This window comes from Mauremys mutica, chromosome 5 (assembly GCF_020497125.1).
Source record: "Mauremys mutica isolate MM-2020 ecotype Southern chromosome 5, ASM2049712v1, whole genome shotgun sequence".
NCBI classification, from domain to species: Eukaryota; Metazoa; Chordata; order Testudines; family Geoemydidae; genus Mauremys; species Mauremys mutica.
This window is the reverse complement of record NC_059076.1, coordinates 95842576-95866336: the sequence shown is the minus strand read 5'-3', so window position 1 is coordinate 95866336 and position 23761 is coordinate 95842576. Positions and strand designations below refer to the sequence as shown.

Genomic DNA, 23761 nt, shown 5'->3' with positions numbered 1-23761 from the left:
ACCATCCAGCACACTGACTTTTGAGAAGGTTTGGCAGTGCATGGTGGGGCAGAAATCAGTCCCACAGGGGTGACTGAGACTGTATGGTTAAATTCCTATCATACGATTTTCTCCACCCCCTAATGACATATCCATTCCATAATTTTCATGCCTATTTCGAAAATCCTACACACCCACATGGGACTTGTCACTGTCCACCATCTCTGACAAATGTGGAGCCCGCAGAGATCTGCACTATTGTCATGAGCATTGAAAGCACAGGGCATACAATCCTCCGGTATTTGCAGAGGCACAGGAAGACCAGCAAGGAACATGACAATTTCCTGAAGGTCAGATTGCTGTGATAAATGGTAGAGTGCTATTTCTGGGCCCTAGAAATGAGCACTGATGGGTGGGATCACACTGTAAAGCAGGCTTAGGATGATGAGCAGTAGCTGCAAAATTTTCAGATGCACAAGGCCACATTCCTAGATCTGTGTGCCAAACTCATCCCAACCCTCCAGCGCAGGAACACCAGAATGAGAGCTGCATGAGCAGTGGAGCAGTGAGTGGTGATCACATTGTGGAAACTTACAATACTGAATTGCTGCCAGACAGTGGGAAATCATTTTGGAATTGGAAAATCCACTGCAAGCGGCTATTGTCATGCAAGCATGCGGGGCCATTAATTGTTTTCTGCTATGCAGAACTGTGGCTCTTGGCAATGTCCAGGACATAATGGATGGACTTGCAGCAGTGGCATTCCTGAACTGTGGTGCAGTGGCACATCCCTATCTTGGCATCAGATCACCTTACCACAGAATACATCAACAGAAAGGACTTTTTTTCTATGATTATGCAAGTATTGGTGCATCACTGGGGACACTTCACTGCATAGTCTGTAGGAACCATCTTGTTACATATCTAAATGAGTTGTGGTTTCAGCATTATATCCCGGTCTCACTCTGTGTTCCTGAAATACAGAGACTGCAGCATACTCACAAGGAAGACGCTCTCAGCAGCCAGACTGTGCTATAACGTATGACAGTAAAGGCCTTGGAGTAGGTCTGTTACTTTTGCTCCATCGTGTGCTGAGAGTGAGAACATTACTTTCTCATAGTCCTGCCTAATACCCTGCATCAAGCCCAACTATTTATGGGGAAATAGCTGGGGGTTGCTGGGAAGTACAGGATTTAATTCTAGGCAACAACCCATTCTTAATATACATTATTTATAGTACATTATTTATATACTTTCGGATATTCCCCAGGAGTTCCTAGATAGATCAGTGGTAAGAATCAATGTGATTCTGTTGCCAGCTTGGAACTAACACTTTTTTTGACATCCAGGCAAGCCAGTAACTTATGAGTTAATATGCCATTTTCAAAATTGCACTTCCAGCTATTAACACATCCTCTCAAAACCTTACCCTTCCCACCCTGTTTTGTGTCCAATACATTTGAAAAATAATCTTTTTTCCAATTAATCATAGCTTGCAATCACAGCAGGATTTACATATGTTGGTGTATCACAGTATTTAGCCCCATTTCTATCAATATTAGTATTCGCATCACTCTATATTTCATCTTAAATTGTCATTTCAATTACGTTTGCACTGATTAAGTTATACATATATTTGAGTTGCATTGCATCTCATTTTCTGCAGTACCTCCAGATATTTAATTATTGGATGTTTCTGTAGGATATTTAAATTCAAGGCAGTTTTTGTATGCATTCCTCACGTGTACATATGCACATGAGGTACTCTGATCTATCAAAAGTATTTTATTGATGTCCTACATGTATTATATTTATTTTATAGCACAGTACAATCTTGGTATAATAGAACTCCAATATTCAATTAACATGATGGCTGCTGCCTCTTATTTAGTTATTGCAGCAGTTCTCAAACTTTAGCAACCCGAGGACCCCCATTTTAATTTAAAAAATTTTGCGGACCCCCAAGCCCTGCCCCCTCTCCACCCCTTCCCCCAAGGCCCCACTCCTGCCCCAACTCTTCCCATCCCCACTCCACTCTTGCCCCTCCTTTTCCTCACCTCTTTCTGCCCCCTCCCTTGAGCACACCCTGTCCCCATTCCTCCCCCTCCCTCCCAGCACCTCCTATCCACTGCTGAACAGCTGTTCCCCGGCATGCAGGAGGCACTGGGAGGGAGGGGGAGGAGTTTATCAGCGGGGCCAGCAGCCCCAGACATGACTCGCGGACCCCCTGGAGTGCACTCACAGACCCCCCACAGGTCCACAGACCCCAGTTTGAGAAACCCTGATTTATTGCAATATGAGAACTCAAGAGTTTGGGGGTTTGTTTTAACCCTGTGCTTGATTCCTGAATAAATATTTGTTAATGTCAGCAAGTGTTCCCCCACAGTGAAGGACAGGGCTGCCCGGGGGGGGGGGGGGGCAAGTGGGGCATTTTTCCCCAGGCCCCGGACCCTGCAGGGGCCCCTGTGAGAATATAGCATTCTATAGTATTGCAACTTTTTTTTATGGAAGGGGACCCCGAAATTGCTTTGCCCCAGGCCTGCTGAATCCTCTGGGTGGCCCTGGTGAAGGAATTCTCAGCAGTCTGATTAAGGTAGCTTTAAGTCTCATTTGCACACCGAAGCAGCACATTGGTGACTTCACCAGAACCTTGATGATCTACCTTACTAATTCTTCCTGATACAAGGGCAAGTGAAAGTGAAACTGGACAAATGATACATTTACCAAATTAAAATGGTACATATTTTTAATGACGAGATGCCTACCCACTGCATTTTTACCAGTCAATTGTGCAATTATAGCCATTTTTGGACTCAGCTAGAACTGTAACAGGTAACATCATTTTCACCAAGAAAGATTTGCAAGCACATTTTTGCATTTACCAACTTTTACTAAGAATTGCCTTCACAGCCTCGTGTTTCAGCTGGTAAGACTTTGTGAAGATGCTTTGGTTTTCAGTTACTATTTAAAGATTTGTCATGAATGCATTAAGCAACTCCTGCAATTCATGGAACAATTACTGTTGTAATAAAGAATACATTTAAGTCTTAGGGCTTGTCTACACTACAGGACTATTTCGAATCTACTTAAGTCGAATTTGTGGATTCGACCTTATGAAGTCGAATTTGTGTATCCATACTAAATACACAAATTCGAACTTCTGAGTCCACATTCACGGGGCCAGCTTCGACTTTGGAAGCGGTGCACTGTGGGAAGCTATCCCACAGTTCCCGCACTCCCCGCTGCCCATTGGAATTGTGGGATTTCCCCCCAATGCATGCTGGGGGAAAAAATGTGTCGTCATTGAACCGTCAATCCCGCCCTCCCTGTCTTCCTTGAAAGCGCCGGCGGGAAATCTGTTCGCGCCCTTGTCTGGTCGGTTACAGCGCGGACGCCACAGCACTGCGAGCATGGAGCCCGCTGCGATCATCGCTGCACTTATGGCCGTTGTCAACTCCTCGCACGTTATCGTCCACCTCTTCCACAGTCAGATGCTGAGAAACCGGGCGAGGAGGCTCCGGCAGCACGGTGAGGAGAGTGGCGCAGACCTCTCAGAAAGCAGGGTACGCCGGGCAGTGGAGATCATGGTGGCAATGGGTCAAGTTCATGGTGTGGAACGGCGATTCTGGGCCCGGGAAACAAGCACAGACTGGTGGGACCGCATAGTGCTGCAGGTCTGGGATGACACAGAGTGGCTGCGAAACTTCAGGATGCGTAAGGGCACTTTCCTTGAACTGTGTGACTTGCTGTCCCCTGCCCTGAAGCGCCAGGACACAAGGATGCGAGCAGCCCTGAGTGTGCAGAAGCGAGTGGCCATAGCCCTCTGGAAACTTGCCACGCCAGACAGCTACCGGTCAGTAGCGAACCACTTTGGCCTGGGCAAATCTACCGTGGGGATTGCTGTCATTCAAGTAGCCCACGCAATCGTTGAGCAACTGTTCTCAAAGGTAGTGACTCTCGGAAATGTCCAGGTCATCATAGATGGCTTCGCCGCGATGGGATTCCCAAACTGCGGTGGGGCTATAGATGGGACTCACATCCCTATCCTGGCACCAGCCCACCAGGCCAGCGAGTACATTAACCGAAAGGGCTACTTTTCAATGGTGCTGCAAGCTGTGGTGGACCATAGGGGACGTTTTACCAACATCAACGTCGGGTGGGCGGGCAAGGTTCATGACGCGCGTGTGTTCAGGAACTCTGGTCTGTTTAGACGCCTCCAGGCAGGCACTTTCTTCCCGGACCACAAAATAATGGTTGGGGATGTGCAGATGCCTACAGTGATCCTCGGGGACCCGGCCTACCCGCTAATGCCCTGGCTCATGAAGCCCTATACAGGCGCCTTGGACAGAGACAAGGAACTCTTCAACTACCGGCTGAGCAAGTGCAGAATGGTGGTGGAGTGTGCTTTCGGACGTCTCAAGGGGAGATGGCGGACCTTACTGACTCACTCGGACATCAGCGAAAAGAATATCCCCGTAGTGATTGCTGCTTGCTGTGTGCTCCACAATCTCTGTGAGAGCAAGGGCGAGACCTTTTTGGCCGCTTGGGAGGTTGAGGCAAATCGCCTGGCTGCTGTTTACGATCAGCCAGACACCCGTGCTGAGAGAATATCCCAGCGGGAAGCGATATGCATCAGGGAGGCTTTGAAAGCGAGTTTCCTCGCAGAGCAGGGTAACCTGTGACTGTCCACTTGATTTTAAGAGAGCCTGATCATAAACCAAGTTTCCCCCAGTTCCGAAGGACGTTTTAAAACTAAGGACATGTTTTAGTAATTAATAATAAATCTTTCGTTGACTTTGCATTTCTCTTTCTTCGTTGAAACATGGAAGCACTCTGTGCTGGTTAAGGTGTGCACTGATGGGTGGGTTTGCAGGAAGGGGCGAGGGTGCCGTCTTTGGATAGGGGTTAACATGACGGCTGTGGGTTTGGGCGTTGGAAGGGGTGAGGGGTGTGGGGGAAGGGTGAGTATCTGCCCCTGGATGAGGTCTCTTTTTGGGGCTCAGGGCACCGGGGAGGATCGTGACTACGGTCCAAGTGCATGTGAAGGGAAGCCTGCCTTTACATTCTGGGATGTCAGGCACCAGGACCCTGCACAAGCATACACATCAAGGAAAGACCCGGGGCAGCATACACCACACAGACTGTCCCTGGTGCCTAGTGACTGCAGTCTGTGTGTGCCCTGCAGTTGACCCTGCAGCCAAGTCTGTAGCATGGCACTGTGGGCTATGCAGTGAAATTACAACCCCCCCCCCCCCCCTACAGAACAACAGAAAGTCTTCTGACACCAGAAACATGACGGAAACAGTCAGTAACACAAAACCGCTTTTAATAATGTAGTACACAGTGGGGGGTTTAAACTTGGAGTTGGGACTGGTTGATGCTTTAAGGAAAGAGCTTGTACAAATTTACAGCGCGACAGTTGTCTCGAACATTATCGGTGTGCTGCGATGCAGGGACAGTTCTCACGGCCCCTACCGCCCCTCCGTCTTGTCACTTTGGGTGAGGGGGGGACAGGACTTCTTGGCGTTGGAGGGCGGTTGCAGATGCACTGCAGGGGGGCTCTCTCCTCCTGACTGCGGTCTTGCAGAACATCTACAAGGCGCCGGAGCGTGTCCGTTTGCTCCCTCATTAGACCAAGCAGCGTTTGAGTCGCCTGCTGGTCTTCCTGCCGCCACCTATCCTCCCGTTCCATGTGTGTGCGATGCTGCTGACACAGGCTCTCCCTCGACTGTCTCTGCTCTGCCGCCTCCGCTCTGGAGCTGGCCATCAGTTCCTGGAACATGTCGTCCCTTGTCTTTTTCTTTCGGCGTCTAATCTGAGCCAGCCTCTGCGAGGGGGATGGCGGGGCAGTCCGGGAAGGACCCGAAGCTGTGTGATGCGAAAAAGTAGGTGATTTCCTTGAACAAATACATGTTTTCCAACAGTAAACACAGTCTAGTCAGTTTCAGTTAAGAAGACCAAACAGGGAACCAAGTCTCAGGAGATCTCGGAACTAGTCCGAGATTTCGGAATACGCTCTCATTGGCGGCGCGATTGCACTGGATAGTGCACAAGCGAGGAGAGACAGCTGCATCCCTCTTGCACAAAGTCCTGGTAAGCCTTACAGTACAGAGTGCTTATCAGTTACTGCTTAGCTGTGCTCTCCTGCTGGAGGCAATGTGCAAAGCAGAAAAGATGAGCGTTATGCGGCACCTCCCGCCAGTGAACGGGAAAGACCCCTGTATGCGTTTCCTCTGTGGCCTGCAACACGTGGCTGTTAAGCGAGGGTCATTCTTATGCAAAGTAAAAGTCTACCATGCACAATAGTAACAGTACACTAATTCCACTAATTAGATGCAGCACTTCCACAACGACATCACCCTGAGGCGTGTCAGGCGCACACAGAGAGAGCGGATGCTAACAGAAGCCCTGCACAGACCAGGACCATACGCTGCCATGCTCGTCGAGGCGATGGTCCCCCTGTACCTGAGGATGGTCTGGCGCGGAAGAGTGTGCTTCAACGGAGCACCCAATAAAGCACCTCTCCCAAGAAACCTCTTGCTGAGGCTTTTCCAGCTGCTCTCTGAGAGCTTTTTTGAACTATCCCCAGAGGACTATTGCTCCATTGCTGTTTGTGTAGACCTGCTGTTTGTCTAGTTTCATATTTAAAAATTGTTATATAGTATTTCTATTTTTTATATATATCCCTGTTTCTTAAAAAAATAAATGTATCCCTGTTTGTAGCACTTACCGCCTGATCCTTCCCCTGATTCCGAGTCCGGGTTAACGGGCGGGGACAGTTGGTAGGGGATCTCTGTGAGGGTGATGAAGAGATCCTGGCTATCAGGGAAAGCGGGAGTGGGTTCGATGTCGCCTGCGCCGTCCTCAACAGACCCTTCCTCATCTTCCCCATCGGCGAACAGGGAGGGGGAACTGTCCCGGTACACTATTCCGTCCTCGGAGTCCACCGTCACTGGTGGGGCACTGGTGGCAGACCCACCTAGAATGGCATGCAGTGCCTCGTAGAAGCGGCATGTCTGGGGCTGGGCTCCGGAGCGTCCGTTTGCCGCTCTGACTTTTTGATACCCTTGTCTTAGGTCCTTCACTTTCACGCGGCACTGCATCGCATCCCGGCTGTATCCTTTGTCTTTCATGGCTTTAGAGACCTTCTCGAAGGTCTTCGCGTTCCGCTTGTTGGAGCGCAGCTCCGAGAGCACAGACTCCTCGCCCCACACAGCGATCAGATCCTGGACTTCCCGGTCAGTCCATGCTGGGGACCTCTTTCTATTCTGGGATTGCCCGGACTCCTCTGCTGGAGAGCTCTGCATCGTTGCAGGTGCTGCGGAGCTCGCCCCGATGTGCAACCAGAACGTCAGATTCAAACCGCCCAGACAGGAAAATGAATTCAAATTTTCGCGGGTCATTTCCTGTGTGGCTGGCCAGAGAATCCAAGCTCGGAATGCTGTCCAGAGCGTCAACAGAGTGGTGAACTGTGGGATAGCTCCCGGAGCTGCTAAGTTCGATTAGCATCCACACCAAGCCTAATTCGAGCTAGCAAGTGCGAATTTAGCGTTACTCCACCTGCCGGGGTGGAGTACCAAATTCGAACTAAAGAGCCCTCTAGTTCGAATTAAATGGCTTCCTGGTGTGGACGGTTGAGCGGTTAGTTCGAATTAACGCTGATAAATTCGAATTAAAGTCCTAGTGTAGACCAGGGCTTAAGAGCAAAGCAGAAGGGATCAAAGGTCATTTAGACCAAATTGCTGGATGTTGAAAACAAAATTATTCCAAATTTTTCTTTTAAACAGATACGTGTGTCTATAAAATCTGTCGAATATCAGCATGTGCCAGTCTGGAAATATTACAGTCATTACTTTAGTCACTTATTCTACTACTGTCTATACTGAGCTGGTGAGGGTTTCATGTCCTCATTTATGTAACCATATGGCCTAGCAGGCCAGATTCTTTTGTGGTATTTTCTACAAATTATTCTGTTCTGTCATGGTGGAATGACATGAGAGGAGTTGACATACTGTGACAAAACACCACATAGTAGAAATTACAAGAGTGTCCGCATTAGAAAATTTCAGATTTCTACTGAAAACATATGATCAAATCAGGAGGGCTCTGAGTTACTACAGAGAATTCTTTCCCAGATGTCTGACTGCTGGATCTTGCCCACATGCTCAGAGTCTAACTGATCACCATATTTGGGGTCAGGAAAGAATTTTCCTCTGTGTCAGATTGAGAGAGACCCTGGACGGGGGGTTGCCGTCTTCTGCAGCATCGGGTACAGGTCACTTGCAGGTTTAACTAGTGTAAATGGAGGATTCTCTATACCTTGAAGTCTTTAAACCATGATTTGAGGACTTCAGTAACTCAGCCAGAGATTAGGAGTTTACTACAGGAATGGGTGGGTGAGGTTCTGTGGCCTGCAATGTGCAGGAGGTCAGACTAGATGGTCATGATGGTCCCTTCTGACCTTAAAGTCTATGATCACAAAGTAGTAGTATTTTAACAATGTAATACACACAAATATATTAACTTCAGTGAGCTGCTATGGATCTATCAGAAGTGTTAGTCTTAAATTACATATAAGTTACACATCAATCATACACTATGAAACAACTAAAATACAGGAATAAGTTATTTGAGGCAGCATCAGTGAAACCAATTATTTTAGCTCTCCACATGCTAGTAGGGTACCAGGTTTTATGGTTGGGCAGAAGCTCAGTCTCTTGGAGAGTACAGATACTTCAGGTTCAGTCAGGTCTTGATAAATTGGATGGACAGTTTTTACAAAATGATCACTCCATATCTAACCTGTCAGTCCTCATTCTCAAAGGAAACCTGCACAACATCTTCAAAAGATGAGTTTGGGAGCTTACATTCATAACTTAGCTAGACGCTAAAAATCATAAGCTTAATAAAGACACTGGATTTATGGCTTATTACAACAATCTGTAACCCACTAACCCCTTTTTTGTCCTATGACTGCAGAGGTGTTAATGGGACACTGACCTTGAATGGCCCCTTAGAAAACATGTTAACTACTTAGGATAAACAATCTATTTCACATTGTATTTAGCTGTGACATACTAAGTTTCCCAGACCTGAAGATGAGCTCTGTGTAGCTCAAAAGCTTAGCTTTTTCACCAGCAGCAGTTGGTCCAATAAAAGATATTATCTTACCCACCGTGTCTCTCTAATATCCTGGAATCAACACAGCTATACCAACACTGTCAGAAACTGGGAATGGGTGACAGGGGATGGATCACTTGATGATTACCTGTTCTGTTCATTCCCTCTGGGGCACCTGGTACTGGCCATTGTCGGAAGATAGGATACTGGGCTAGATGGACCTTTGGTCTGACCCGATATGGCCGTTCTTATGTTCTTATGTACTGCAAACAGCAATGGAAGACATCAAATTTGGCTTTCTGAAATGAAACCTCCACAGCACAAAGAAAAAGGAAGCACAACATAACAGTGGCATCTACTTCCCAAGCAAATGCAAGAAACAAAACTTCATTCCCAAAGGACTCACCATCTCTAATCCTCTGATCACTACATAGAACTCCAAATATGCTGAATAGCTCAGCAGAAGGACTTCCAAAAAACTGAGAAATCACCTCCTGCACTTCACATACTCCAGAAGGGACCACCTCAAACAAGAAAACATCACATACTCCCACACACTGGAAGGGGAAAACAGGAAAACTACCTGGTGAACTGGAAAGAAACCCAAAACAGCTATCAAAAAGCCTGATGATAGCCATCCAAAACAAAAACAAAAAGTGGAACCAACACAGCTCCACAACCCACCGACCATGACCTCTAGGAGAAACCATGTACGCAACACATGGACAGTACACAAGACCAAATCATCCATTTATCAAGACTCCCCCTAAGCAGAGCTAAATGATCTGTACTCTCCAAAAGACTGAACTTCTGCCCCACCACAGAACCAGATCGCATATTAACATGTGAAGAACTGGAAGAATTATTTCACTGACTCCACCTCAAAGAATTATTTCCAAAATAATGACGACACCACCCACAACTACCACGTCTCCACTGAGAGTCATAAGAAAAAAGAATAATCTGACTGGATACCCCACAATGGACGAAACCACACATTTGATCATTATATTTGTTGCTTCAGGAAGAAAAGTGACTGTGAAATCCTTAACAAACATCACATCCACCACATCTCTCCACCACTGAGAGGACAGCTATATCGTCCCTGAAATCCAACCACCAGATAGTGATAAAAACAGCAGACAAAGAGCATACCATCATAGTTCTCAACTGTGATGATTACATCAACTAGGCCAACTGACAACTCCCCAATACTATCTACTATAAAGAACTCAAAGAAGATACCACACCACAATTCACCCAAGAATTTAAGGATATCACCAAATCCTTCCCCAAACAACTCCAAGAGAAACTCTACAACCTCATCCCCCATGAATCCCCATCCCAGGGACCTTCTACATGCTTCCCAAGATATACAAATAAGAGAACCCAGGCAGACACATCATATCTGGCCATGGCACTCTTACTGAAGAAATATGAGGATTTACAGAAACCATCTTCAAACCACTCACCACAGCAACAGCCAGCTTCCTCCAAGACACAACTGATGTCCTCTAGCTACTCTGCAACCTTAATAACCAGAACACCATCCTTGCCACCATGGATGTCAATTCCCTATACACCAACATCCATCACAATGACAGCATCGCTGCCTGCCTCAAATATCTACAATACAATGGACAACCCTTAGATATCCACCCCAAATACATTGCCAAATGATCCATTTCATCCTCACCCATAACAATTTTACATTCAATGACAAAACACTTTGTTCAAACCACAGGAAGAGCCATGGGTACTAAGATGGCTCCCCAATATGCCAACCTCTTCCTGGGCCACCTTGAGGAAGAATTTCTGGACAAATGCATCACAAAACCAAATTATATACCTGAGATACATTGATGATATTTTCATCCTATGGACGGAGGACCTAAACTCTTTCAGATTTCCACTACAGCTTCAACCACCACCACCCATTCATCACTCTCGCTCTAGAACACTCCTGCACTAGCATAAAATTTCTGGAAACCATGATCAGCTTCAACAATGGAACTTTACAGACAACTGTATACAAGAAACCCACAGATCATCATATTTACCTCACAGATCCAGTAACCATCCCAACAAAACAATCTGTTATCTATAGCTAGGCACTCAGATACCACAGAGGAGAACATGTGGAATACACACCTTAACATACTTAAAACCACCTTCACCAAACAAGGAAACTCCACCAGAGAAGTAGATCACATCATGGAATGGGTCACCCAAATACCCCAAGAGAACCTGCTTCAATACAGGGTGTGGGGGAAAACTCTGACCACATATCCCTAATCGTCAGTTACTACCCCATACTGAAACCCATATGGGGTATCATTAAACAATTGCAATCAATACTTGAGGGGGACCACATTCTGAAAGAACCTTTCCTGAACCCCCTCTTCTGGCCTTCAAACAACCCCCAAACTCTCCAAGCTCATCATCAGACGCAAGCTCCCCACAGACCAGGACCAATCAACTCAAAGGAGCACCAGACCCTGCCATAACAATAAATGCAAAATTTGCAGACATATCTCCACTGCTATAGTGATCAATACCATGGATTCTACACATGCCTATCACAATATGTGGCGTACTTCATCCAGTGCTCTAAATGACCTATGTGGGTGAAACCAGACAATCACTACACTCTTGAATGAATTCCCACAGAAAAAAAATAAGACAAAAACATCATATCACCTACGAGTGAACACTTTTCAGAAAGCAATCACTCCATATCTGACAGGTGAGATCTCATCCTCAAAGGAAACAGGTACAACACCTTCAAAAGACAAGCCTGGACGCTTAAATCCATAACTTTGCTAGACACTAAAAAGCATGGTCTTAATAAGCACACTAAATGTATGGCTTATTACAACAATCTGTAACCCACAACCCCCCATTTTCTGTCCTATGACTGCAGTTAATGGGACATGTCACTTTGAATGATCTTAGAATGTGTGTTAACTACTTATGCTAAACAATCTGTTCCACCTTGTATTTAGCTGTAACACTGTGTACCTTTCCCAGACCTGAAAAAGCTTGAAAACTTGTGTCTTCACCAACAGAAGATGGTGCAATAAAAGATATTACCACACACACCTTGTCTCTCTAATGTATATAATGTGCACTCATGATTTTTGTGCTATTAAAAGACCACACCATTTTTTGTTTAATCAAAACCAGTATTTGAAGCCAGGGCCAAATTCTAATATTGAGATGCTCTCCAAACAAAGTTATTGAATGTCCACATGTGCACAGAAGTATGTTGCTGTGCAGATCTGGCTGTGGAAGATTTCCATATCTTCATTCTCTGAACTCATAATCAATCAGTGTTCAGCCAATAGTTAGCTCTGTGCCTAGAGACAGATTTAGAAAAAGTTTGTTGGTTCAAGGCATTTTGTTCTAGCTGCCCAACAGAATAGGTTCTCTTATTCACTAAATGTTCACAGAGCAACTTTTAACCAGGACAATCATCAGCTCATGGGAAGTTGATGAAGTTTGTGCTGAGGGACCACTCAAACACTCTCATCCAAGCTCTCATCTTGAGACTCAATTACTGCAACATTTATTTTCTCTGCCCTTGACAAACAATCTTTGGAGCAGAGAAATATTTCTGTTCTGTCTTTGTACAATGCTTAGCACAATGGAGTCCTGGTCCATGCCTAGGGCTCCTAGGAGCTACAGTAATGCAAATAATGAATAATAATGAGCAGCCCAAAAGATTTGTCCCTGTCAGCTGCTCTGTTTCTGACATGGCTTACATAGTCACCTAGAGGTTAGGATCCATACAAGAAGGGTTTCAAGCAATTTATCACATACATATCCTTGGTTTTCACTTGACTAATTTTTTTTTAAACCAAAGAGGGGCTTTCTTATCCCATTTGTAACTGCTATTCCTGCCATATGCCACAAAATGCTGCAATCCTGTTTTGCATTTTGGATATACAAAAATTCTGCTCTGCTGTGTTCTACCACACATGGCATTCAAAACTAGTTAAAATTGTAGCTTATTTGCTCATCCAAGAAGTATGACATTTCATAAAATGATGCCAAATTAATTTTAATGTGTGTTTGGGTTTATTTGCACTAAAAATAACCTTTTTTCCTTATTTTCAAAAAGCTGATTTGAGGAAAATGAGCAGATTGACTTAAATTACATGAAACATATAAGAGAACCAGGATTATATCTGTGCCGGTGTTATTTTAATATAACTGAAATCATCCAGAAATTGCCCTACTTACCTATGTTCTTGATCACTGATGTCTGTACAGGGACTGTTACTTGAGCAGAAATATATAAAATATATGTTTCTTTCAAACTATTAACCAAGTGGCCCCACATTTTAAGAAACTGCTACTGATCTAAAAGTGAAAGTAATTTGCATTTTACTACAGGATTGTCTTCAATTTACTGTAGCATCAGGATTCTGGAATGACATTTACTAGTGCATTTTGCTCAAATGCCATCTGAGAACCAAGTCAATGAGAGATCTCTGTCATTTCCACCACTATCCCATTTATTTAAAGCAGGTTTGGTGTTGAAACCATGCAAAAGTATGGATTTCACTGAAAAATCATAAGCTGACCCGGCTTTATTCAGAACTGGGGTCAGTGTCCTTCAAAAGCATTGTCATTCTTAGTGAACCTTTCTATGAATCTGGACTAAGGTTTGAGTTTGAAATGAATCTCCAAATTGTGCACACTGCTCAGTGTGGTTCTAACCACTCAGGAAATAAAGGAACTGTGATATTTGATTAGACTAATGGCCCGCCTATTCCAGTATGGAATAGAAAAGGCCATTGCTGAGAAGCTAAATAAATTCTTTGCATCAGTCTTCAGTGCAGAGGATGTGAGGGAGATTCCCACACCTGAGCCATGCTTTTTAGGTGACAAATCTGAGGAACTGCCCCAGTTTGACGTGTCAATAGAGGAGGCTTTCAAACAAAACAATAAAACTAAACAATAATAAGTTAACAGGACCAGATGGTATTCACCCAAGTGTTCTGAAGGAACTCAAATATGAAATTTCAGTATTGTGGTATGTAACCTCTTGCTTAAATCAGACTCTGTACCAGATGTCTGGAGGATAGTTGACATGACACCATTTTTTTTAAAAAAAGAGGCAATCCTGGCAATTAAAGAATGTTGTGACTCATTAGGAAAGGGATAGATAATAAGACAGAAAATATCATAATGCCACTATATAAAAATCCATGGTACAGCCACACCTTGCATACTGTGTGCTGTTCTGGTCGCCTCATCTCAAAAAACATATATTAGAACTGGAAAAATTACAGAGAAGGGCAAAAGGGGAAAAAGATTAGGGGTATGGAACAGCTTCCATATGAGGAGAGATGAAAAAGACTGGAAAGTTATCTCTTTTCTAAACAGAACAAAGCGGTGGGGATATGATAGAGGTCTACAAAATCATGAATGGTGTAGAAGAGGTGACTAAAGAAGTGTTATTTACCCCTTCACATAACAGAAGTACCGGGGGTCATCTAATGAAATTAATAGGCAGCAGATTTAAAATATAAGGAAATACTTCTTCACACAACACCCAGTAAACCTGTGGATCTCATTGCCAGGGGATGTTGTGGAGGTCAAAAGTATAAGTGGGTTAAAAATAATTAGATACATTCATCGAGAATAGGTCTATCAATGGCTATTAGCCAAGATGGCTAAGCCTCTGACTGTCAGATGCTGGGAACGGACAACAGGGAATGGATCACTTGGTAATTGCCTGTTCTGTTCATTTCCTCTGAAGCACCTAGCATTGGCCATTGTCAGAAGACAGGATACTAGGCTGGATGGACCATTGGTCTGACCTAGTATAGCCATTTTTATATTTTTATCCTGTCATCTACAGTGGCCAGGGCCATATATTACAGAGGAAGGTGCAAAAATAGATCAGTCAGTAGGTTGTTATGGGATAACCTGCCACCAGGAAAAAGTTTCCTCCTAGCACCTAATATTCATTGCTTGATGCAATGCATTCTAGTCATATTATAGATGACAGGAGACAGGTATACATACCTGGCATAATTCTCTTCTCTGTAACCTGAGCCTATCAATACCGTAAGCCAAACATTACCACCACAAAAAAACCTAATCAACTCCCTGCCCCCACCCATAAAAGGGTAATTAAGTAACATTACTTAATTACCTAAAAAATAGGTTCCAGTGGGCATTGCTACTTAGAGCTTATGAGTCCAGATTCCTGACTGGTGAAGAAGAGGAGGAAGAGATGTTCTGTACCATAAACTGGAATTCTTCAAAGTCTCCATTTCCTAATCTGGAACCTGTCAGTGACACAGCCTGTTAATATGTCAATATTTGTCAATATCCTTGTTTGAATCATTTGTTGTCTTATCCAAATAGTGTAAAGTTTTAAGAGCTACAGAATAACTCATTTGATCCCATCCTCATTGGGAAGTTTGCTTTCAAAGGAAATCTGGAGATTAACCTTTGTGAAATGATACAAAACAAAAAAACCTATTGGTCCAGACTGCTACAGAGAGTTTGCAGAAACCTGATTTACCAGAAGGGGAAAATGTCCATGGCTCTCAAGCCACAAAATGTGAGTTACGTGTTTATCCTAAAAATTTAAAATACTTGTATTTGCCCATCTGGTCCTATCCCTTTCTGCTTTTATATTGGCCCATTTTCTAGTGACAAGAACACATACCAAGCACTGTTATCTTTTTGTAACTTGATTAATTAAACTTTGTTAGCAAATATGGATACACACTTCGTAATGGGTTCTGTTCAGTTCATTAATTAAGGAGACATCAAATGGTTATGCTCAATTGCTTTTTATTAATCAAAGTTTAGACATCTAGGATTAATCAGCACAAACGCAAAAAGGAAAAATCTCTAGTCACCCTTCCTGGGAATCCAGGTTGCAGCATTTCTTAGGTCCAAGTTGGTAATCATTTCATAGGTTTTTAATACCCTATGTGTTTACTTCATTCTATAAATTTGCAGTGAGCTATACTGTTATCACCACCAATCACCATCAGATTTCGCTCTTGAGGTCAATCATCTAGATAGTTACATATTCCATTATGTCGCAATACATGCCAAATTTCCAAAGTACAAAAGATCACAACAATTTTGGCCTATTCAACAACAGAGACCATACTAGATTCCAAGTAACACTTTTCAACCAATCATGAAATTTTGCTTTTTGCGGTTGGTTACATTTTATATATTACCCAATCATATGTTAATGTCATATTGAGGGTATATACCTATAAAGTGAATCATGTTCCTTTGCAGATTTCCATTATATATGCCTTTTCATGTGGTTCCCATTATAATTTCATTTGCCAATCACAAGCACTGTTTTCTACTTTAAAAGTAAGCTATGAAAGTTTGTCATGAACTTAGATATTGCTTATAGCGCAAATATATATATTAGTAATTCTGTATTGTCTCTCTTTTAGCATTACTTTGCAGCAATACTTTTTTGGGAACTTTGGCCAATAATCATAGAATCTCAGGGTTGGAAGGGACCTCAGGAGGTCATCTAGTCCAACCCCCTGCTCAAAGCAGGACCAAACCCAACTAAGTCATCCCAGCCAGGGCTTTGTCAAGCCTGACCTTAAAAACCTCTAAGGAAGGAGATTCCACTACCTCCCTAAGTAACCCATTCCAGTTCTTCACCACCCTACTAGTGAAAAAGTTTTTCCTAATATCCAACCTAAACCTCCCCCTCTGCAACTTGAGACCATTACTCCATAATGGAGACCATAAATAAGCTAACAGTCAAATATACAGTACCTTTTTGGTTCACATGAGGGATGGTGGGAGCTATAGGCCCATAGGAAATCAGTATCCATTAACTATCATCATTCAGAGATGCCAATACAGCAAAGTCTTTGAGGCAGGGACTCTTCCTGTGTGCATGGACATTACCTAGCACATTGTGGAGTCTACCAGAATACTATAAATAAGAACTGGAATGCCATAATTTCAGCGCAATCTGACAGGATCTTGCAATTATTATGAAATTCAACATCATTTTAGCCTGCTAAATAAATAGTTCTACATTCTACAAGAGAAATGGTTCAAGACATGAAAGATCAATGCTGCAGAAATTCATTGAATTAATATTTTAATTTTTGAATTTCTCATACAAGAAATATCATGGAGAGACATTTATTCACACAAATCTGACATCAGGAATCATAACATTCAAAAACCAGTGGGAGAACACTTCAACCTCTCTAACCACTCAGTGACAGACTTGAAGGTGGCAATTCTGCAACAAAAAAACTTCAAAAACAGACTCCAAAGAGAGACTGCTGAACTTGAATTAATATGCAAATTAGATACAATTAACTTAGGTTTAAACAGACTGGGAATGGCTGGGTCATTACACTAATTGATTCTACTTCCCTATGTTAAGTTCTCCTCACATCTTCTGTGGGTCATCTCAATTATCATTTCAAAGGTTTTTTTTCTCCTGCTAACGATAGCTCATCTCAATTGATTGGACTCTTCCAGTTGGTATGCATACTTCCACCTTTTCATGTTCTCTGTATGTATAAATATCTCCTGTCTGTGTGTTCCATTCTATGCATCTGAAGAAGTGAGCTGTAGCCCATGAAAGCTTATGCTGAAATAAATTTGTTAGTCTCTAAGGTACCACAAGTACTCCTGTTCTTTTTGCAGATATAGACTAACACGGCTGCTACTCTGAAACCTGTCATTTTGTTATTTGTAAGCACCACTCTTGAATGGCCTTGGGAATCTGATCTCCACACAGAATGGTGCACAAGTGTGATGCTGTTATGCCGGTGCAAGAGACAAGACATGCAACTTGACTGCCAACAAAACAGAGACTGACTATACAAATTGCTGTCAAGAGTACAATGGAAAAGAAAAATGTTTTCATTAACTTCTCTCAGTTGTAGTCATCTTGTCATTTGTAGCTCTAGCAGGCACAACATTTTCAGACAGAAAAATGATTTGCAAGTTGGCCATATACTTTTAATACTCTTCATAACTGTGCATTAAGAGGTCCTTGTAGATAAAGAGTGCAAACACCACATTGAAGAGTTTATGGTGCCTTTCATTTCTTCAAAAATTTACAGTCCAAGTTCGGATTTGGTAGTCTGACAGGCATAAGGCCTTCTCTCAGAGTAGAGAAAATTCTCCTCTCGCAATCTGTTTGGCACAGTCTCTATAATTTTGTTACACAGTTATGGCAGTGAGAAAAATCACCAGGCACTTGGAATGGGGGGGAGGGAAACTTTAACAGTCCACATGCTGCAGCTATAGTTATCTTTTAAGAGCTCCATTAAGTACACAATTCTTGGGGCTTTCCACTTTAAAAAACTGACTACACTTAAAAATCAGCAGATTCCGAGGTGGGGGGAAATCAGATGGTGTTCAGAAGCTTTTTGAAACAATTTTCTTTCCACATCAAGCTGAGTAGAAGACCAAAAGCCTATGTAAATGCAGTCTCCCCTGGGCCACAATCTGATAGTAAATAAAAGATAAGAATTCACTTCACACAGATGCTCTGGCCTGATCTCCACAAGAAAAATCCATAGTTAAGCCAACCTAAATCCCTGTGTAGACAGTGCTAAGTCAACGGAAGAATTCTTCCATCGACCTAGCTACTGCCCCTCATGGAGGTGGATTTCTTGCACCAATGGGAGAATCCCTCCCATCGGCATAGGTAGCATCTACACTGAAGCACTACAGGTGTGCCTCTGTAGCATTTTAAGCATAGACAAGCCCTTAGTTTCCAGGCCCGGAAAAGTCTCAGGACCAAAGTGAATCCTACATGACTATAAATGGTGAATTGGGATTGATGGCCTTAATAAACACTGTTGGAAAAGTACCTGATCTTGTGCTTTGAGATTAAATATTTACTATCTACTAAAGGGTGTAGGGACAGCATACCCTCTTGGATTGTTGTAGAGTGGAATGTGGAAGATGAGAGAACACATCAACAAGAGCTCTGCAAGTGCCCGGCTTGGCTATTGGCTGAGATCAGGCAAAAGCAGCTCTCTTCAGGTTGAGGATAAATCTCAAGAAACATGTAACACATGATTTATGGACAGGAGTCCCTTAATGTTACTCCCTAATGCATGAGTGCCAAGTATTCTATTTCAGTGGCTTTCAACCTTTCCAGACTACTGTACCCCTTTCAGGAGTCTGATTTGTCTTGCATACCCCCAAGTTAACCTCACTTCAAAACTACTTGCTTATAAAATCAGACACAAAAATACAAAAAAGTGTCTCAGCACACTATTATTGAAAAATTGCTTACTTTCTCATTTTTACCATGTAATTATAAAATAAATCAGTCGAGATATAAATATTGTACTTACATTTCAGTGTATAGTATATACCAGGGATCGGCAACCTTTGGCACGTGGCTCGCCAGAGTAAGCACCCTGGTGGGCCGGGCCAGTTTGTTTACCTGCCACATTGGCAGGTTCAGCCAATCACAGCTCCCACTGGCCGCGGTTCGACGCTTCAGGCCAATGGGGGTGGCGGGAAGCAGCGCGGGACAAGGGATGTGCTGGCCACCGCCCTCATTGGCCTGGAGCAGCGAACCGCGGCCAGTGGGAGCCATGATCGGTTGAACCTGTGGACACGGCAGGTAAACAAACCGGCCTGCCCACCAGGGTGCTTACCCTGGCAAGCCACGTGCCAAAGGTTGTCAATCCCTGGTATATAGAGCAGTATAAACAAGTCATTGTCTGTATGAAATTTTAGTTTATGCTGACTTTGCTAGTGCTTTTTATGTAGCCTGTTGTAAAACTAGACAAATATCTAGATGAGTTGATGTACCCCTTGGAAGACCTCTGCCTACCGCCATGTACCCCTGGTTGAAACCACTACTCTATTAGATGTGGGAGGAGATACTGAGGCCTATTGCCATTTCCAGCAACTGCAAGGATATTTCAGTTCACCAGCTGTAATCAGAAGGAAGCTCAACATTAACATATACAGTTCAAGAGCCACAGATGTGGTTACTGAATAGAGATCTACGTTTGCTACAAAGTTTCAGTGATCCTTAAACTTTCAAGTGTGCTGTTAATATTAATACAAATGTATTCAATACTTAATTTTAGTGTTGATAATTTAAGTTCAATACTTATGGATACATTAACTATTGTGCAAAATACACAACTACTAAAATATCTTTTCTTTTTGCTTCCAGGACTACACGCTCACAATGTATTTCCAGCAGTCCTGGAGGGACAAAAGGCTGTCTTACTCTGGAATACCTTTGAACCTAACTTTGGACAATAGAGTAGCTGACCAGCTCTGGGTGCCAGACACATACTTCCAAAATGACAAGAAGTCATATGTTCATGGGGTTACAGTGAAAAATCGAATGATTCGACTACATCCTGATGGAACAGTCCTTTATGGCCTACGGTATGTAGTATTTTACTTTATATTTCATGTCTTTTTGGAATAATTGTACACAACACTGTAGTAGCCATAAGTCATGCTGTATCACCAACATATTTTCCTTTATTTTGGCTTATTCTGAAAGCTTTACTCAAGTTCACTGGGGCTATAGGTTGAAGTAACTAAAATATCTACCTACAGCATAGGAACCATACTTAGCCTCCAGGTATTTTCCACAACACAACACCACTACCATTTATGTATTTAACTATGACTGATGAGAAAGCTTAATGCCTCCACATCTTTTGGCTCTTCTGAGCATGTTGGTGCTGCTAAGGAGTCTGGCATTACTGTGTTACTCAAACAATGAATTGACTGGAATGAGTTTTAGAGCTGAGTATTGCTTAGTAAGTGTGCAATGATCTAAAATCAGGAGGTAGGTGAAAAAGTACAAAAATTAGCTAATCCCAATATGCACTATTCCATGCTCTCCAGTGATGGATTTTTTCATGTGTGTTTGGCTTTATCATTTAACGTGGATTTCCTGACCCATTTGCTCATCCCCACCGGAATATGTTCTTAGTGAACTACAAGCATGCATATCAACTGGAGTCATCAGTATCTTGCAAGCACTGAGAGAGGAGGTAGTTAATGGACTTCACCAAGTCAAAAGAACTGGGTTTGGGAGACGTGGATAAGATCCACTCAAAAATCAGTAAGTAAGGAGGTATGAGAGTTGTTAAAGCATACAAGGATAGTTCATCCATCCTGTGGACACGTCACAGGACATTTTCAATTATTTGTAAATATTTTCTTGGAAACCTAGATGTATTCAGGTGTGAATTATTTACCACACAGCTTTTATTTTAACTTGTAACTAGCAAGGTCCATAAGTGTTTTTATTAACATACTGCTCTATATCTAATTACATCTTCTATGCTAGTAGGCAGATTGGACCAGATTCTGGCCTGTTTTTGCTCCCCACTCTTTGTTCCATCAGTAAAAAGGTGCCATAGCTGGCTAGATGAGGATTCTCCTGGTGCAAAGTGGCATAGGGCTCAGGTACGTGCCCTGGCATTGGGACAGGGCTGGAGAAAGGAGTTGTGCTGCTATAGGGATTCTGGGCTGCATAGGCAGCTTTGGAGAAGCCCTGCAGGCTGCTCTAAATTATGCCAGCAACTGTTTCAGTGCCCACAGCATCCCAGCTTCCATATGGCACAGAAGTGGCATTATGTCCTATTCCTCCTAGGCTACACCCTGAGTGAAAGGGTGTTTTTGTCTTACTTTTCTGTGAGAGTTCATTCAAGAGTGTAGTGAATGACTGGTTTCACCCATTATAGTTATTGGGGCATTTAGTGCACTGATGAGGTATACCACGTTAGGATAGACATGAGAAGGACCCACGGATTTTGAAAAGTGTGTTGGGGGGGGGGTGTTGAACACCATAGCAGTGGGGATACATCTGCGGGTATTGCATTGGTTGTTAGGGCAGAGTTTGGTGCAGCTTTGAGTTGGTGTGTCCTGGTCAGTGAAGCGCTTGCTTCTGATGATGAGCTTGATGATCCTGGGGATTTGTTTAAACAGAACAGAAATATCTCCATGGCTATGATGATCAGCACCTCCCACAACACACCTTTCACGATCCAGGGGTCCTACATGTGCCTCCTACAACACACGGCAGACCTCATCCATTAAATGCCCCAGTATCAACTATGTGGGTAAAATGAGAATCACCATTCTATCAAATGGACTCACAGAAAAGCAATAAAAGACAAGAACACCATATCAACTATTGGTGAACACTTTTTATAAAACCATCATTTCATATCTGACCTCTTAGTCCTCGTCCTCAAAGGAAACCTGTACAATACCTTCAAAAGACTAGCCTGAGTGCTTTAATTCATAGCTCTGCTAGACACCAACAATCATGGACTTAATAAAGACACTGGATTTATGGCTCATTACAACAGTCTGTAACCCACTAACTCTCCTTTGTCCTGTGTCCACGTCATCTTGAATGGTCTCTTGCAACTTGTGTTAATTCCTTATATGTTCCACCCTTGTATTTAACTGCGACATTGTGTACCTGTCCCAAACCTGAAGAAGAGCTCTGTGTAAGCTAAAAAGCTTCTCTCTTTCACCAACATAAAATGGTCCAATAAATTATATTTCCTCAACACCTTGTCTCTAAATATTCTGGAACCAACACAGCCTACACCAACATTGCATGCAACAGATCAGTGAATGTATGTACAAAAAACTGTACATGGAAATGTAGTGGTGCATATAGAGAAACAGTAACACACTGATGTCCTTTCACAGAGATAAAATGTTAATGTCTTACTTTTTCCAATTATTTTCAAGAGACTGTATTATTTGATAATGGTGTAGACAACATCATCATACTTTAAATGTTAACATACTCAACAGCAGCTACAAATTCACTTCCTTTTGATTATTTATATTTCTGTCCCCAGCACTGAACATAATACAACAAATGCTGAACATAAAGTATCAAACAGCATCTGTTCAGAGAAAAAAGCTGTTTTGATTGTTCTTTTATTCTTCATCTCAGTAAAGTGTCTATATAAAAGTATCAGGCCTTGCTTATGCAAATAAACTGCACTGCTATACAAGGTGGAAGATGCAGCCTCCTTTTGACAAGCCTGGATCTTTCACCTGTGAAGTCCTGAAGGAGGCCTTCCTCTCATTGAAACACTCCTTTGGCACCAGCCACAAAGAGGCTTCTGCTGGAGCTGCAGAGCTGACAGACAACATCCTGCTGTTGACAATGTAAAAGCCAGGGACCACTATTGAAACCATAAGAATGTTCCAAGTGAAAGGCACCATGTAATCATCTTATTCTGAAAATGATTGTCAGGGGGTGGTTCCCAGTGTGTTGAGTGGGGCAGGGAAAGGAGAGACACATGAAGCTTGAACATCAAAAAGACAAACTTAGAAGTGGAGAAATACGGGAAGAACATAGTCACAAAAAACACTTCTATATACTTTAACAAAAAAGTTTTCAAACATTGATTTTCCGGAGCTTTCTTTAAACTCGCAAGAGGCCAGATTATTGGCTGCTGTAAACGGACTTTCATGACACTCCAATTTACACCATCCAAGGATCTTTAACAATGGCGGGCCAGATTTACTGAGGTATTTATGTGCCTAAAGATGACTATAGGGCCAGTTCTGGGTCCAATACTGTTCAATATTTTCATTAATGACTTGGATAATGAAGTGGAGAATGTGCTTATAGAATTGGCAAATG

At 43.0% G+C, this 23761-nt stretch overlaps 1 protein-coding gene across 3 annotated transcripts in view; it reads left to right on the top strand.

Moving 5' to 3' along the window:
* GABRB1 (gamma-aminobutyric acid type A receptor subunit beta1) overlaps window positions 1-23761 on the top strand; it is a 228708-nt gene that overhangs the window by 122307 nt on the left and 82640 nt on the right. For all 3 annotated transcript variants that reach the window (XM_045017371.1, XM_045017369.1, XM_045017370.1), the window contains exon 4: window positions 20291-20511. In XM_045017371.1, the coding sequence (XP_044873306.1) occupies window positions 20291-20511 (221 nt within the window). The remainder of the gene's footprint in view (window positions 1-20290; window positions 20512-23761) is intronic.